This window comes from Anguilla rostrata, chromosome 8, assembly GCF_018555375.3.
Source record: "Anguilla rostrata isolate EN2019 chromosome 8, ASM1855537v3, whole genome shotgun sequence".
Lineage (NCBI taxonomy): Eukaryota > Metazoa > Chordata > Actinopteri > Anguilliformes > Anguillidae > Anguilla > Anguilla rostrata.
Genome location: NC_057940.1, coordinates 56,052,572 through 56,070,311, shown reverse-complemented (window position 1 = coordinate 56,070,311; position 17,740 = coordinate 56,052,572). Strand labels below are relative to the sequence as shown.

Here is a 17,740-nt window from a genome sequence, read left to right as displayed (position 1 = left end):
TGAATGTGACAATAACAAATGCCGCCAGTGTGCATATATAACGCATATATGTACACTACTCAAATATATATCTGTGCATATACATATGTGCAGTGCACGCACAGGCTCGAGCCGTAGCTGTCTTAAAACCGCCCCCCTCTCTTAAAATGCCACAAAATATAAGAAAATGGTGGAAATAATAGCTTTTGCTTGAGTAGACCCCAGACACAAAGGCAGAACAGACACACGGGAAGGCAAGATTCCACTACCTGACCTTTCGGGCTGCACGCGCCTTTTCCCTCAGAAACCGGCGCGGATGGATTATCCAGGTGTGGCGAGTCAGTTTGCGCTTCAAATAAAAATCCTAATTTCTTAATTAGGTGTGGATTGTTCTCAACAATAAAATAAAAATAAAAAACGAAACTCTTTGCTTGTAACGTATGTTCTCGATAAAATAAAGCGGCTTGTTTGAAATATATGTATATTATGTCGTTAATAGAGGATAATTTATTGAAGAATTTTGTTGGTATGATATTGTATGCTAAATTTATATGGTATTTATTTCCTCCTAAATAAGAGAACTGTATGTTTTAAACCTAGAGAAGAACGGTAGGCCTCGCGCGGTTTATTGCTTATATACCCAAACAAAGAGTCTGGAAGCCTGCGCGCGATCAATCTTACTCGCCAAAAGGTCTGACAGCCTTGTGCCCCGAGAACACATTTAAACCTTCTAACTCTCTCTTAGATCAAATGTGGCCGGGAGGACGGGAGACGCGCTGAGCACTTAAAGCAGAAAGGCGCATACTCCTCAGCTTTCCTTACCGTTCTTTTTCTTTTTTTTTTTAGAAGATAATATTTTTTTTCAGAGACCAATAGGCATAATTGGTGAGTATCACACCTTCCCATTATTATTATTATGATTATTCTTTACTATTCAAAAACATTATTTTGAACATGGCTGCACGTTCGTTTGAGTATTTTTATTGTGTATAAATACGTAGGACGGTAAGAGTGTGTGAGAAAAGGACAGACGGTTTTGTAGCTACAAACAGGCTGTCGGTGAATAGAATGAGTGGGCGCGCGCATTCTGCCGAAACCCATTCTTCACGATGCTCCTGGAATTTGGTAGCTTTTTCCATAAAAAACATTTTTAGGATAATAAACTATACACCGCAAAGCTGCGGATTGCAGAACCATTTCAAATCAATTTAAATAATAAAACCATATGGAACACATAATGTGCATGTGTATATTACAATTTTTGATTAATGAGGAGAAACATCACGGATCAATTGTTCTCCGTGTTCCTGCTGACCATATGCCGGGTCGGGCTACGTGTTCCAAGGCCGAACACAACAGACATTAACGAGCAGTACTTTGAACCTTTTGGAGGAGATGTGTACAGGTAAAGAAAAATCACTTTGATGATCCAAATGTGTGTGAACGCGAATATTTAAAATGAGAATTTACCAACATATCCATCCTCGTTTAGAAAGAAAAATAACACCAATGCAAGGAATGCCTATTTATACATTTTGTTGTTATCAATAAACGAAATAAATGGAATAAAATAAAAGAAATACGTTTCACGCGCCGTTTCGTTTGTTTTCAATATACAAGAAACGGCCTCCTGCGTGAAAAAAAAAACCACCAATAACCGTTTAATCGTCTGATAAATACAAAATAAAACACTTAAAGGCTGGCTGGATAAAAATGTAGCTTTTTTTGAGACGACCGTTGTTAGATTATTAACGATCATGAATTATCACACAGCGCCTTCATATCGTTTTAAGTTAGAAATTTAAAATGGCCTCTGCCTCTGCATCGAACAATAGAAACCACCTCTTAAAATATCCGGCGCACGGGACAACCTAAACGGTTGCCTAAACAACAACATAATTACGATGAACATTTAGCTCATGAATAATTTCTAAAAACTGAATAAAGATGTTCACTACTGTTGCAAACTTTCCACGGCGTTCTCATTTTATGACATAAATTCGCAGACAGGCTTTGTAATCATACTAATAGCTTTATGGTTTCATAAATTAATAGGCCCACGTAAAGCGATCAAAGCACAAACGCATTAACTTTTACATTTGTGCTAATTTTATTGAACTTGTGATATTGAAGATTTTGGGGGTTGGGGGGGGGGGGGGGTCTTATTTCAAGCTTGGAAAATACCCTACCTTACTATTTAAACTTTTATCTATAAACCCCATTAAAATACTTTACTACATCCCTCTGTGAACATCGTGAAACAGTTTTTTAAATCAACATTTCCTTTTTCTCTTTTTCTCTCTCTTTCTCTCCCACACAACCTCCCTCCCCCCTCAGGTTCTTTGAAACCCCCTTGCTGACTAGGCGTGATGGATGTCCCCGCGCGTGGGTGGGGGAGAGCAAGGCCCCATTACGCTCTTCCACCGACCGCAGGCACCGGGAAGAGGAAAACATAAAATCACCATAAAAAAGAATAATCTAGCTTAATTAAAATACACACATTTACGCACATTTACGCGCGTGCGCCAGTAAATCTCCGTGTGTTGGGTCGTTTGATCAGAGGACCAAATGGTTTCTATATCTTTAATGCTTGCAGGTGATTGCAAGAAAATAGTTTTATTCTGTTATTATTATTATTATTATTATTATTATTATTATTATTATTATTATATAAAATAAAATCAATGTTCATGAATACAAAGAGATGCTTTTACATATTTTTTTTTAATTTTTATTTCTTAGAACTGGAGCAGCATGGAATGTAAGACAATAAAAACATGATTTTTGCCTTCGAATAAAAATCGATCTTTCGAATAAACAAACGCAAAACGTCTCGTTCTCCTTCCACTCAAATCTTATTGCATGACTGGTATTTTTATAGGTTAAGAGACAGAAGCCCCGGGAAGAAACCATGCTATGCCAGACTGCTCGTCACGTGCTCGGCCTCGAGGAGAGACCTCCAGCCGGGCGCCGTGTGCTTTTTTCCCCACTCCGAACAGATGGGGATAAATAATACTTCAAAACTGTATTTTTTTTTTTTTTTTTTTAAATCAGAGAAAAATAAATAAAGTTGAAAAGTCCGTCAGAATACAAGAGGTCCCGATACTAACGCGCCAGTCCTTCTCAACCGGGCGCGAGATACTACGAGGGACCCCCCGAAGTGCAACAAAATGCAAACAAAATACTTCAAAGCGGGATAAATAAAAGAACAAATTCACATTAAAGTATCTTGTAAAAATAAAATTGTTCATATACCCTGTTTGGTTAAGAAAAAAAAAAGCTTACGATAAGGCTAGATATGCATATCTGTGCCTCCACGTGATGTCCCAGATATATGCGCATGGAACAACAACATCAGCGAAGTTATAGAGACATTCAAGCAACAAGAATGACTACTAGGCCTATAACTACATCACACAATAAACTATAAAATAAAAAAGAAGGTACATATGCTAATGAGGATTTTTCCCTTTTTCTTCTTGTTTTTTCATTATTTTTTTTAAGAAAGCCGCAGGATCGGTGGTCAGAATACGACCAGCGAGAGGGGGCGTTTCCTGCCCCACGGACAGTTGCGTTACAGATGCGTCAGCTTGGGCGCTTCTTGGATCTTTCCCTGAGAGTAATGCGGTGTAAGGTCTGTGTACGTGGGGTGCGGATCGCACGGTCCGTGGTGGTGACTGTTGCCCATAGCGATCGCCCCATTGTAGTCCATGTTGGCCGAGGACGGATGAGGGAGGTGCGTGAGACCGAACACCGAGGGACCGGAGTTGGCCATAGAATCCACGTAACCTCCGCCGACATAAACCGGGCTTCCCTGCAAATGAGACCCGTAGCCGGGGTTGCTCTGAAGGGCGTGCGTGTCATAGTCGGGCGTGCCTGCGCCAGTCCCCGGGTACCTCTTCTGCGACGGAGGGCAGCTGTTCATGGCGTTGTTTATGGGAGCCGAATATGAGGTGGAGATGCTATATGCGTTCTGATTAGGCTTATTGTACGACGTGGGTGACCTGGATTCATAGGGAACGCTGCTGACGAGAGCGTGCATAGAACTGAGGTACCCCCCCGCCGAGGGTGGACCGACCGGGCTTCGCGGAGACTGCGCCCCGGGAGACGGCATCATCCCCACTCCCTTCTGATCCTTTTTATACTTCATCCTGCGGTTCTGAAACCAGATCTTTATTTGCCTCTCTGTCAGGTTCAGCAAATTGGCCATCTCGACCCGCCGAGGTCGGCAAAGGTAACGATTAAAATGAAACTCCTTCTCCAGCTCCACGAGCTGGGCGCTGGTGTACGCCGTCCGGGCTCGCTTGGACGCGGCGGATCCGGTGGGGCTCGTGTCTCCCGCGCAGCTCTCCACTGAACGGAAGAGGAAAATACAAGATCAGCGACCGCGGCGCGAGACCAAGGCGCTGCTCAAGCAGCAGCAGCGCAGCAGCAGTCACAGGAAATGCACAGACGTGATGAATGCTGTTCTGGCTTTGAGGTTTCACAGAAAAACCGCCATGGATGCTCTAAAGCAGAAAATCTGCAATACACTGTAACTTGCAATAAATAAATGCCTACATAAACATATAAATGCATAAATAAATAAATAAATGCCTTAACATGCCTGTGTGTGTGCGCATGCATGTGCTTGTATGTGTGTTTGTGTGTGCATGTGTGTGAGTGTTTTTTTTTTTTTTTGGGGGGGGGGGAGTGGTATTGCAGTTTAGTGAAGAAAGAACAGCCTGGCACCCCCCCATCCACCCCCTCCCAGACCCCCAAACCCACAGACGTCACATTTCATCATAAAAACACCCCTTTGTGCTCTTGCTCTTTTTGGGCCATGTGTCTCTCCGTAGCTGCATCCTGCTGCTGTACAGCCTGGCTTCCTGTGTTCCTGAGGAGCAGCGCTGGGAATCTCACAGGACTATTCCGGGACAGGGGTGGCCTCTCTCACAATGTGCTCACGGCCTGGACACAGGCTCCTTCTGTGCACCCCCCAAAACTGGGGACACCCCCACCCGGGGGGGGCGTGGGCGGGGGGGGGGGGAAGAGTCTCACGCTCGGCAGAGCGGGGTCCTCATCACCACCAACCAGAAGCACAGCTTTCCTGCTGCTTTTAACCCTTTAAGGTGTACAAATGTGTGACCACAATGTTCTTAACTGAAGATTCTAATGCTCACAATCACAACCGGAAGGTGAAAGCAATGAGAGTTCAAGAACACTGACTTTTTTTTTTCCCAACACTCCAAACCTATTCTTCATAAGGTTAACAAAAATGCTAAGTGACAATAGCTACAACACTGGCATATTTTGGTTGTTGGTTTTATCATTATAATTACAACAGTGACTGCCACAGCAGCAGCGGTAATAAGAGTATTCATAATTAAAAGTTACATCAATGTAATTAGTGATAACTCAGAATAATTACCTAAATTAAACATAATGTCCTTCTATATAAATACATAACTAGAACTACCCAGGGAGAGCTTTGATTCAATTTAAAATATCACACAGATTGGAATCCTATACCAATCTCTGAAAGTCTCTTGTGCAATTGTTTAACAACAAATCCTTAAAATGTTGTATTCATAAATAATCATTGTAATTCATTGATAATTAATGTAAAATAATAATTATATTATTCATATGTAATGTAATGTAAAGTAATATGTAATCATATCCATTAAAAACCATAATCCCAATAATCACATTAAAAATAACTCGGCCACAGATAAAATCAAGCTTCTATTTTGAGCCCTGGTCTGAGCAAACATGGGGGTCAGTTCAATCCAAACGCAAAAGGCACGGCACCACGATGTCTAAACAAACACAGAGGAACAGCAACTGGCCCTCCGGTGGTGACGTTCTCTCTGCCCACACCGCCTCTCAGCACTGCCCCAAGTTACTTTACATTTAAATAAAAAAAGAAAACAAATAATAGACAAAATGGTCTTCATTTTAATTTATGATAACTGTTTCAACTGATGGATTGGCTGGTGGGAGCTTTGCATGTACGCTGTGGTTCTGGTTCTGGTTCTGGAGACCCAGACCGTGTTCTCACTTCAGGGAAACTCTTTAAGTTTGGACTCCAGACACAAGGTCTTCAGGGATCATCCCAAAATCATTTCAAATACATCGTTCAGCCAGTAAAAGTGACTTAAAAATCTGCTTTTCAATTCCTGAATAGTTCACAGATACGTGGAGCAAAATTATTCTAGAAGAACCTCTAGATTGTGCATTTAGTTCTGCAGGCATATTTTTGACAGCAGTGTAGTATAGCTGGGCTTGAATTCACGGGTAGAGCATATTACCCTCATACCACTGAGCAAAGCGCTTAACCTCAATTGATTATTTACATATCAAGCAGGATAAATGGACTGCATGTAAATAAGGTGTGTAAATCAGTCTGGAAAAGTGTCTACCTGAAATGAAAATATGAATGTAAACAAAACTAAAATGGAAACAAAATGAAGAATTTTTGGTGATAATTCTCAGAGACCGGCACGAGTCCTTTCAAATTTGATTACTTAAAAAGTGTGTTTTTAAAAAAATACAGCATGTGACTGCAGATCTGCAGATTTAGTGGGGCTGGGAGAGGGGTCAGTTCAATCTAGCCGAGCAGGAGAAAAGCGATGCGTAAATTGCAATAAATCTGCACCGTGCCTGCGGCTTTGCCCTGGCGGTGTGTTTAGATTGAGGGTGGGGGGGGGGGGGCATCAGGGGGTGTGAGAATATTGGGGGGGGGGGGGTGTGCTGGGGTGCTGGGGTGAGGGTGAGGTTACATGCAGCTCAGGACAGGGGCTGTGTGTGAACACCATTTCCCCCAGCATGGCTGCCACAGCTGTCTTCACATGCAAATGGGCTCGGCCCGGCCTTCACACGCTCACGCGCGACTCTTTGATCACGAGCGCGCCGCCGCGGCGGCCGACGGGAGCAAGCGGGAGTCCTGCGGCTCGTTTGTTTTACGCACACACACGCCACCCAGGGCCACGCGGGAGGAGGAGGAGGAGGAGCAGAAGAAGAAGAAGAAGAGGAGGAGGAGGAACAGCACATTTGGTGTGTGTTTTAACGCTGAAACCGCACCAGGACATTTGGAGGCCTTATGGTGGAGAGGAGACGGGCGGCTCGCTGTTTGGATTAGGGGCTCATGGGTACGGCGGCCTGCGGGGCAGCAGCTAACAGAGAGCACGTGCCCTTTCTGACTGAAAATACAGAGGCTTTCCCCCACTGCTGTTAAAACTAAAACGCGCCTGTATGTTTTGCCGAAAGCAAAAAACATAAATGATTCTCATAACAATGAATCAGCTGTACATTCAAATTCATACCCCAATGACATGAAGGGTAGGGTGGGGGGTTAACAGGGTGCTGCTGTAAAAGAGCACATGTTCTTTGTCAGCCCAACCTCACAGAGGTTAATAAATAAATCATTCATTCCACAAAGTTTCGTCAAGTATTGGGTGACTCGCTTGGAACCCCACTACCACAGACACGTTCACCTGTGCTGGAGGTGCGTTTGGGACGTTTACCTGTGCTGGAGGTGTGTGTGGGACGTTTACCTGTGCTGGAGGTGTGTGTGGGAGGTTTACCTGTGTCAGAGGTGTGTGTGGGACGTTTACCTGTGTCAGAGGTGTGTGTGGGACATTTACCTGTGTCGGAGGTGTGTGTGGGATGTTTACCTGTGTCGGAGGTGTGTGTGGGAGGTTTACCTGTGCTGGAGGTGTGTGTGGGATGTTTACCTGTGCTGGAGGTGTGTGTGGGACGTTTACCTGTGCTGGAGGTGAGTACGGGACATTTACCTGTGCTGGAGGTGTGTGTGGGACGTTTACCTGTGTCGGAGGTGTGTGTGGGAGGTTTACCTGTGCTGGAGGTGTGTGTGGGACGTTTAACTGTGTCGGAGGTGTGTGTGGGAGGTTTACCTGTGCTGGAGGTGTGTGTGGGACGTTTACCTGTGTCGGAGGTGTGTGTGGAGTTTACCTGTGGCTGGAGGTTTGTGGGACGTTTACCTGGTCGGAGGTGTGTGTGGAGGTTACCTGTCTGGAGGTGTGTGTGGGATGTTTACCTGTGCTGCAGGTGTGTGTGGGACGTTTACCTGTGCTGGAGGTGCGTTTGGGACGTTTACCTGTGCTGGAGGTGTGTGTGGGAGGTTTACCTGTGCTGGAGGTGTGTGTGGGATGTTTACCTGTGCTGGAGGTGTGTGTGGGAGATTTACCTGTGCTGCAGGTGTGTGGGACGTTTACCTGTGCTGGAGGAGCTGGTTTTCTGTTTGGTGTTCTGGCGGGACTCCTTCATCCAGGGGAATATCTGCTTCCTGGTGGCAGTGGTGCTGGACGGGCCGGTCTTGGGGCCGGGCGGGGGGCCGGGACCGTTGCTGGCGTTTTGGGCGGGAGAATCGGGGGAGGACGGGAGCATCGGGCCGGGGGGAGCCTGCACTCGACTGCCGTCGGGGACGTCGGGGGCGGGGGGCCCGGGTGGGGGCCCAGGGGGGGGCGCTCCGTTGGGGGTGCAGATATCCGCGATCTGGCCGGGCTTGTGGAGCATGAGGGAGCCCCCGCCTCCTCCTCCGCCACCCCCGCCGCTGGGGAGGGGGGGCTGCAGCGAGCAGTCGGGTCGATGGAACTCAGTTTCCGGGTGAGTGGCGGGGGGATATTGCTGCTGAGCGGGGCCGTAAGCGAAGCCGTTGGCCCCCTGATACGCGTAGCCGGCGTACAGCGCCGCCGCGCCCTCGTAGTAGGGCGCCTTCTGCATCTCGCCACTTCCCAGCGCTTATTTCACAAACTGACAGGGTCCTGACACCCGCCGAGAATAACATTGGCGCCGCGGTCACGTGACGCCCCTCCGCCAATGGCCTCGTCCGCTGCACCTGCAGGGCGACACACGCAGCGGTGAGCGGCCGAAATGGGGCCGATCCATCTTACTTTCCAGAGCCCGGCTGACACACCGCAGACTATACAGGGGAAATATGGAGACCTTTTTCTTTTCTTTTTTGTAGAAAAACTTAAATTTACCTTCTTGGTGGACACATACAGTAGAAGCCAAGTGTACCCTCAAACTCAAAATTCAATTAATATACTTGGTGATTAACTCATGTGCTAATCTTTGTTATTTCCCTCTAAATACATTATACAAAAAAATAAATAATAAAACATAGCCTCACAGGGTAACTATAAATTTATGCAAACCCGTCCTCTGGTTTCACACAACATAACCTACTTGTTTCCTCGTCGAGAGTAAATAATTACAACGCTAAACTGGTTTAGCCGTGTCTGGTAACGCTCTTTAATGACGCGTCAAGGTAATGAAATCTACCGTCACGAACCGACATTCCAATAAATCACAATAACACTTCTATCAATAATAATAACATGACCATTATTATTATTATTATTATCGATGATGATCATGATGATGATAACAATAATAATAATAATAATAATAATAATAATAATAATAATAATAATAATAATAATAATAGTTGTAGTTTCAAATAGTCTATTTTAATGACTCGATCAGCGTGTTACCAGGCAATGCCCTGTGCGCTCTCGCTGCATAATTAATTGGCCTTAAACAAAAACTCAAAGCCGGAGAAGTTGCCTGCTCGTCTGCATGAACAGAACAGCCAGCATCGCCGCTTTCAGCGTGTGTAAAACAAAGATGGATGGAGGACCTCGGGGAACCTGAAAAACCGGGCGACCATCTCCATGACCACGTCCTGAACTTTACTCTAAACCCCACAATAATGGCTCCTGTCCGCGAGGCCGCCGCGCGGGTGATGTATGGGGGTCAGCGGGCTCGGTAACCAGTGCCCGCACGAGAATGCGGTATCCGAGGCGGCGGGTTCCAGAACGCATAGGTTTGGTGAGCGAACTGGTCGACTTAAAGCCAGAAAAGGCACAACTTTTTAAAGAAACGTTACGTGTCTGCACGTTTTACAGCGCTATTAAGCGCGGAGATGTCTGTTTAAAAACGAGGTAAACACAGTATGTAGAACTGCATATTACAATATCAACAATTATATATGTATGTAAACCAACGAATTACTTGTGATAATTATCGTCAGTGTCCGTTTATATATATATATAAATATATATATATATATATATATATATATATATATATATATATATATATATAAATATATATATATATATACCAGAATTATTACCTGCATGAGATAAATGCATTAATATGTATCAGTATTTCATACTGAATTTATTATTAAGTCGCAGCCCACTCTCATACCTTGATGTATATAACATTTTAAATTTTATACATATTTAATACATAAAGTGACCTTATTTTTATGTCGTATTACTGTCAAACTTTATTCTATTCATAATTATAGCGATGACGCCACGTTTAGCTATTTGCCCTATTCATAAACACGCTTCGTTCTGCCGTTCACTGAGCAAAGAAAATTAAGCAGTTACCCGTGATTGTATGCTCGTTTTACCGGTTACGGGTTTATAATTTTTACTGAATCCTTTTTGGAAAACGTATAGATTTCCCGATAATAATGCTGTAAGTTTATATGTGTAAATGGTTTGAGGCCATTTTACTAGGAACGGAATGGCAAGTAGCAAGACTGAAAGCAAACGTGTCCGTGCACGGCTACAGTAGCAGTCAGACTGGTCTGGTGAAGAAACACAAAGCGTGTCCAGAAAATGGTAAAAAATTGTTTTCATGGATTGCATATATTCAACACAAATTCAACTACTGTATATCACAATTACGCCAACAAAATTAAATTGAATTAGCCACGATATATATTTTTTAATTAATGGAAATGTGACCAACATCCAGTCAAACCACCGAATTAACACACTAATTGTGGTTAGTTATGATCTCATGAGCGCAAACGGTATTAAAGGACGGAATCTGCAAGAGTTCACAGAAAAGCACCGCGCGACTATTCGGGTATCGGGCCTCGTGAGGGAGGAGGCTCGAGCGTGTGAACTCTTCTTGAACCGAGATATAAGTCATACGGTCATAAATCACTGGGACATAAACTCCACCACTTACAACTGATAGCCCATTTCTGGCCTGCTTACCTTAGCCTCTGACGACAAATGCAGAGCACATCACAATATTTTCTCATTCAGCGGCAAAATCGATTAAACAGTAGTCCAGAGAAAGTTTACCGAAGGATACCAACAGACGGCGCGTGCACTTGCCGGAGTCATTAACCGAAAAAGGGGGAAAAAAAGGAAAAAGAACGGGTTCTTTTAAAGGCACAAATCCTTTCTTTTGCTATGGAACAGCGAACCGAGATTACGGAAGAACGGGCGCCCCGGTCACGGCTATATCAGCCCCAGCGCGTGCGCTTATCAGGCGCAGTAGAAGAGCCCATGATTCATACCAATATTAAAGGCAGCGCGAGCTGCCTTTGAGTGTTACTCTTCGCAGAAGTGCCGTACAGGCGCCAGTGAACTCCCCCGAAACACAGCGTCACCATAGACAAGAAACATTATGCAAATGAACGAGGTCTTCGGACGCACCGGGCTCGCGCGTATTGAAATATTCTCCACCCAGTGCACCCGAGTAATATGGAAACACAAACTGTTTTGCAATCCAAACACCTTGTTAAGGCAACTGTGGATTATCTTTGCCCACTAAGCTGTTGTATGTGATTGTCGTCGTTGATCTTTTTTTTACAAGTATATATATATATATATATATATATATATATATATATATATATATATATATATGCTAAATTGTAAAATAAAGGTAGCCTACTAAGATATGAATTTTATATATTTTGCCATTTTTAATTTTAAAATAAATGTATTCTCTGCGTTCTATTGACTGTTGATACAGCTTAACAATCTAACAATTAAGCAATACATGGACCCACTTATGTAATTAATATAGTGAACTGTGTCAACGTGAGGGCGTACATTAAGAAAATAAAACAGGCAATAAAAACGCCACAAATCAAACTCCGGTTCTCGGGAGGGTGTTGAGGAAGTCCCATTTTCAGTGGCTCGAGGGGAAAACGCGGCGCGAGGACGGCTTGAAACAGAAAGAACATGCGCGGGGGACTCCTCTGCATACGAATGCCTTTGTGTCGTTTCTGGCCAAACCCAAGATTTATGGCTTCATGCATCAAGGCAGTAAACACGTCGAAAATAGAACGAGAGAGGTAGAGCCTCACAAAGCCTCGCAAAACTCAGCGGACCGCGCGGCGTAGGAGGGGAGACGGGTGCAAAAAACCCTCACGTGAGCAATTCAGCAAACAGCGGAGGAGCAATTTAACAGAAAGGCCCCTCTGGATAATTATTTACTGCTTTGTATTATTTTAGTGCTGATTCGGATTTTTTCTTTAATACCGCGCAAAGAGCCGGGTTAAATGTCAAAAGCGCGTGAATCCCCTTTTGCCTCGCGGCTGGAGCTAAAGATCAAAGGGGCGCCCCAGATAAATTTCAATAAAGTTCGTTGCCGCCGTTGCGCCGAGATGTTATTTTTTCATGGGGAAAGTGAATTAGCAAAAGAATGACGCTGGTGCTCCGAGGTGTTTCAGAGAAGGCGTGTTACTGAGGTGTGGATTTTAAAACCTCTTCTGCCTCACAGTGACAAATTACGCACTAAAAAACATGTGGAGAAGACAAAATGACCCCTTTCGTCTTCTCACGGTTCCACTGTATCCAGGACAACTCGCCCTTTATGTCTGGTTTTAACAAATCCACTAATTAAAAAAAATAATAAGAGTAAAATAATAATTAAAACCGAAAGGCAGTCACGGTTTTCACTGGTAAAATGTTTTCACTTACCTAAAATGAGACAGGTTCCCTCCAAGGCCGTGGGTCGCGAGTATTTTATTTTTTGGGGAATCTGTATTAAAAAAAAATGTAAAAAACTTTTTCAATTTCATTTAAAAATTACAAATTAACATGAACAATTACATACAACATATTCTATGTCAAGCGGAACACACAATGAAGTGATTTAATCTGGCTACGTCACATGTTCGAAGGTTTTTTATTTGAGACTGAAAGAAAAATAATAAAAAATAGAAACAGTGATATTATCCGTCATCATCGTTCCATCCTTGCACAAGTGCATAGCTACCGGTTTCTACCCTTGTTCCCTTGTTTATCACACCTTTTCTGCTTAATGTGAAGCCATCTACTTATATCAAATGGTCAGGACATTTCTATTTATATCGCCACTCTAACCTAAACAAATTTAATTTTACATCAGCGTTGGGTTGTCGAGTAAGAGAACACTACATGTATTCTAATTGGATTTATTTAAAAATATACATTAGAAAATTATATAAAGCACATGAAATATAGGCAAATACAATTGCTATCCCCGTCACGACTATGACTACTATCAATAATAATAATAATAATAATAATAATAATAATAATAATAATTAAATAAAAAATAATAATGGTCATCATCATCACAATCATCATGATAATAATTATTATTATAATAATAATGGGGGTCTGTGGTTTGTAACCACTGAATTCGGATCGAAAAGCCATTAGCCAGCTCTCTGACTAGCTCTCGCGGCAGAGTCTGCCCTCAGTCCCAGAGACATAAATCACGAGCAGCGCCGTGACCCCCACGCGGCCGAGGAGCTCGCGGATGGCACTCCATATTACATTATAGCCCCATTTTCCTGGTGGAACACAGACCGCCGCTTTTCTTTATTATGTTTTCCTTTTTTTAAACGTTATGCTACTTGATTTATTCTTCCCCGAACACACCTGTGCAGTACACAAATTGATCTGTTTATAGTATTTATAGCGTCCAGAGATGGCCGTTATGTGGCATTGTGCCTTCCTGCCGTTAACGGCTCTTTATCCGAAGATATCATACTATCCTCACATTAATATGATTGATTTATTTACCGACCCAAAGCAAGCCAACAAAAGGCCCGTGTTGCACGTTGAATAGCACGAATAAAAGCAGCGAATGAACCGGCCATTTTTATTGTATCCTAATTTAAATCCCAAAAAATGCATTTAATTGTTTTATTGATTCTAACACACACACACACACACAAATACAGAAGCAGACGCAAACACGTGTAAACGGATATGCTTTCTTAAAAACTAATCGGCCGTCACACTATCGCTCGGATTAACGTGAATTTGAAGGGTAATATTTACGTATCAAGGCAGGATTAATGAGAGCGCCGTGTGTTTACAAGATCATGCCGCCGTAATTGTTGTAGCAAACAGTGTTTTGGTACGGCCATAGCCGTCTCGCGCTGGAAACAAAACTTCCTCCATCAGTGGAGTCGTTATGGATGTATGCGCCGTGTTCTCTGCGTAAGCCCTGGACCCGGTTACTGACCTTTGCCTTGAAAAGCAATAACTCAGGAGAGTAATGAACAATCAGCGGAAATACCTCAAAATAAAATCCATCCTCCCGGACGAGGGACTCTCTTTCTCCGCGAGGAAGAAAAAAAAACAGATCCACCCGCGAGAGCGGTTGTAGCGTCATCCACGAAGCACGCGCCTCTCATGTAAAGCGTTCGGAGCCGGACGAGTACTGACGGGAAAGCGGGTATCAGCCCCGTGCAGTCGGACCGGGTCTCCTGCTCCCCGTGACACTCTAATGTGCCGTATTATGCGTTCACTCACGTGGTGCGACGTCAACTTAAATCCTTTTAGTTGAATCTGTGAATCATTAAAGGAGGCATTCTTCATTACCAACCCCCAAAATGGACTGGGAAATATAGCCTATTTAAGACTCTACACAACATCGCTACGATCGAGAGTTGCGGCTGTTTTTAAATTTTATTAATTTATTATTTTTTAAAGGAAATCGTCTATTTTGGTGCAAGTGAAATAAATGTGCTGTAATTCGGTGGCGTGGTGTTGTTCTTTGGCTGTACAGCGCCGCGCGTCGCAGGGAATGTTCAGCGCAGCAGTGTTATAATTTACACGCGACAGGAGAGGGCTTTTCCTCGAGGAAGCCCCTAATGGGTGGCGTGATTATCACTCAACACATAAAGTCGCCTCTTTTTTTATGGGGCCATTGTGCGGCGCGCGCTCCCCACCCCTCCTCCTCCTCCCACTCGGTACACGGTGGCAGTAAAAGAAAATCAAATGTCTCATAATTACCTGACAAAACGCAAAGCGGGCTCCTCGGTGGGCAGTGGGGACCGAGCGCGAGTGCGAGTGCGCGGCGCGCGGCGTGGGGAGCTGTCCGAACGCAGCTCAGACTGAGGTCTCCATCCCACCGCAGTCCGTGGAGTCCCGCCGCGCGACCTGCGCTTACGCATTTCCTACAACCGGGTTGAGTGATGCTGGAAATTATAGGTTTGAAACCATGGGAGCTGAGCTCAGCTTCGCTTGGAGCGGAAGAGCAAGAGGCTACACGGAAACTCCTCCGCGCCCACAGAAAGCCCCCCAATCGCATAATAACCTAAGTTTATATGGACCAATAGATTTCAAGCTACAGGTTGTATTTCAAATCGAATCAACACACACAGAAACACACACACACACACACACATACACACACACACACAACAGGAAACTGGTGACTTTCAAACTGGCTTTAAGTCAAAGTGAGCGACATTACGCTTAACTCGAAGGCGCTATAAACGGAGTTCAGTCGGCTTATCCAGTAACTTTTGAAACGTTAATTGATGAGAGGGTCTGAGCAAACAGTCTGCCTGATGCCCTTCTCAGCTCCCCCGTCTCTATATTTCCGTCAACATGGAGTTGCCGTCTCCGGGCGCGCCACGCGGGTGCGGAGCGGTCAGTGGGACATTAATCACTGTAGCCCGGTCACCAGCGCCATCGCTCGCGCGCACACACGGTCAACAGTCTTTGTCCTCTCGAAAGTTAGAGAACAGCCAAGTTTGAACGGTCTCGCTGGAGCAGTGTTCCACAGCAATTCACGTTCTGATTGCAGTCGAATGCCAGTAAACTTCATCGGAACAAAGAATTTAATTTTTATAGCGCTCGAGAACAGTTTTTCTTCAAATAAAAATCAATATTCTACATTTTATCTCCGCTTAGCCTGGGGTTTTTTTTAAGCCGGATGAAGTTTCAGTTTGTTTCTGGACTGACCGGGACAGTTTGTAAGCTCCGGAATACCGCATAATGTAAACGGAAATGTTGCTCAACTTTAGAGTGCTTTACAGACCGCCGGATGTTCTGATTACTCCGCCAGCACCGTGGGGCACGTGGACTGGAAGTCTCGGGCAAGCGCTCTGCGTGGATGAAACGGGCAGAGATATGCCCGCGACCCCACCCTTGAATCTGTAACGGACGCCTGGAGCATGTGCGTGGACAACTGCCACGGAGAGACTAAAAGGAGAGGGGGGGGGGGGGGGGTCACGACATGGACTTATTTGTGACTGGGCAGCTTCGCCTACTGGGGTGAGGGTCGTTGCTGTTGTGACCTGAATCATGCTGTGAATGGACTGAGGAGCGGGGAGAACCAGCGGGCACAGACGCGGCCCCGCTCTTGGACCCTTGCCAACGGGCTGGCCGTATCATCCCACAGTGTTGACACGGAGAGCTATAACTGCGCAGCTAAGGTTACCGGCACACTCAGCTGAAGATAGCACTTGCACAACCGTTTACATCGGGCACCATCAGCGGTAAAGCGAGCTGTAAGCGCCGGTCCTCTACCACTGATCCGGCCGCGTGCATTAAGGAAGTTTGGCCGCCGTTCTCCTTCTCATATGTCAATGTAAATGCAGGTGAACATCGACATTAAACTTCAATTCAGAGTTCAGTCCTGTGTTGTGTGTGTCTGATGTGTACCCGGCTAAACATACAGCTTATTCACGATATATTTTTCCACCATGTATACATGTATGTGACATTTTCTGAAACCTGGAAAACACTTTGCAGTCAAGTGCATTTGAATTTAATATACGTTAACAGCTTAGCTTATAGTAAAACATTATTCTTTCTTCTTTTCTCATTCTAGTATACTACTACTACTACTACTACTACTACTACTACTACTACTACTAATAATAATAATAATAATAATAATAATAATAATAATAACAAATCGCACTCTGAGCTTATTATGGGTTATTTTATTTTTGCTTTGTTCTTGTTTCTCTTCTGGTACACTGCGTTTACCAGTCTGGCGCGAGGAAGCGCTGTAAATGTTTAACCTTTCCACTGGAGTCGGCTTTTGTTCCATAACTTTCCACGAATAGCGCCTAGCCGCCAGCGAGCGTGCAGTAGCCATTTTTATTTTAACAAATGTATCTGTTGACCTTAATAGTCTGTATGTTCGTGGGACATTTTTCTTGAAATTTCTTATAGTTAATATAAAAAAGTGCAGTTCCGTTTTCCCCCTATAACATCAGCCAAAATATTAAAATAAACGCGTACAAACATTAAACTATTGCGGTTAACTCGCCTCACAACAATTCCCTATCTAATCATCACATCAAAGCTTGCATAGTTGCCCACCTTGCAGTTTTATGCATTGCATTATCTGATATGACCAACGTAACAAATATAAAATAACATTTTTCAATTACGTAGAACTGTCTAAGCACCTGTAGCTGAACGGTTGTAGACTATATAGTAGCCTACATAGGTATTTGATTCCTAACAGATGTGTAGTACAATAATAACAAGGTAAAAACATTTACATCAAAGGAGGATTGGCAAAATAGAAATACGTTTTAAATGAACTGAAAAACTGTTGATTTAATGTAGATGTTTAGCCGAATTAAAACGTTGTTTCCTTTGCTCACTGCTTTCGTAATAGCTTTCAAACTTACAATTTCATAAAATAAGTTGCGGCTGCTATATGTTACAAGGTAATGAGACAC

General features: G+C 44.0%; 1 protein-coding gene and 1 long non-coding RNA gene across 7 annotated transcripts in view; one reads left to right on the top strand and one right to left on the bottom strand.

The window, feature by feature from the left end:
• Positions 1-577: 577 nt before the first annotated feature.
• LOC135262211 (uncharacterized) lies at positions 578-3,029 on the top strand. Its single transcript, XR_010332138.1, has 2 exons — positions 578-864; positions 2,317-3,029. It is a non-coding gene; the product is annotated as an uncharacterized LOC135262211 (long non-coding RNA).
• Positions 2,852-17,740, bottom strand: part of hoxa3a (homeobox A3a) — a 35,796-nt gene continuing 20,907 nt past the window's right edge. For 3 of the 6 annotated variants that reach the window (XM_064349134.1, XM_064349136.1, XM_064349138.1), the window contains 3 exons: positions 12,732-12,792; positions 8,199-8,821; positions 2,852-4,332 (listed from right to left, as the gene is read on the bottom strand). In XM_064349134.1, coding sequence (XP_064205204.1) covers positions 3,554-4,332; positions 8,199-8,706 — 1,287 coding nt within the window. In that variant the 5' untranslated portion in view covers positions 8,707-8,821; positions 12,732-12,792 and the 3' untranslated portion in view covers positions 2,852-3,553. Of the gene's footprint in view, positions 4,333-8,198; positions 8,822-11,009; positions 11,383-12,731; positions 12,793-14,325; positions 14,708-15,044; positions 16,872-17,740 lie in introns of those variants that run through there. The other 3 variants (XM_064349135.1, XM_064349137.1, XM_064349139.1) reach the window with 3 other exon arrangements.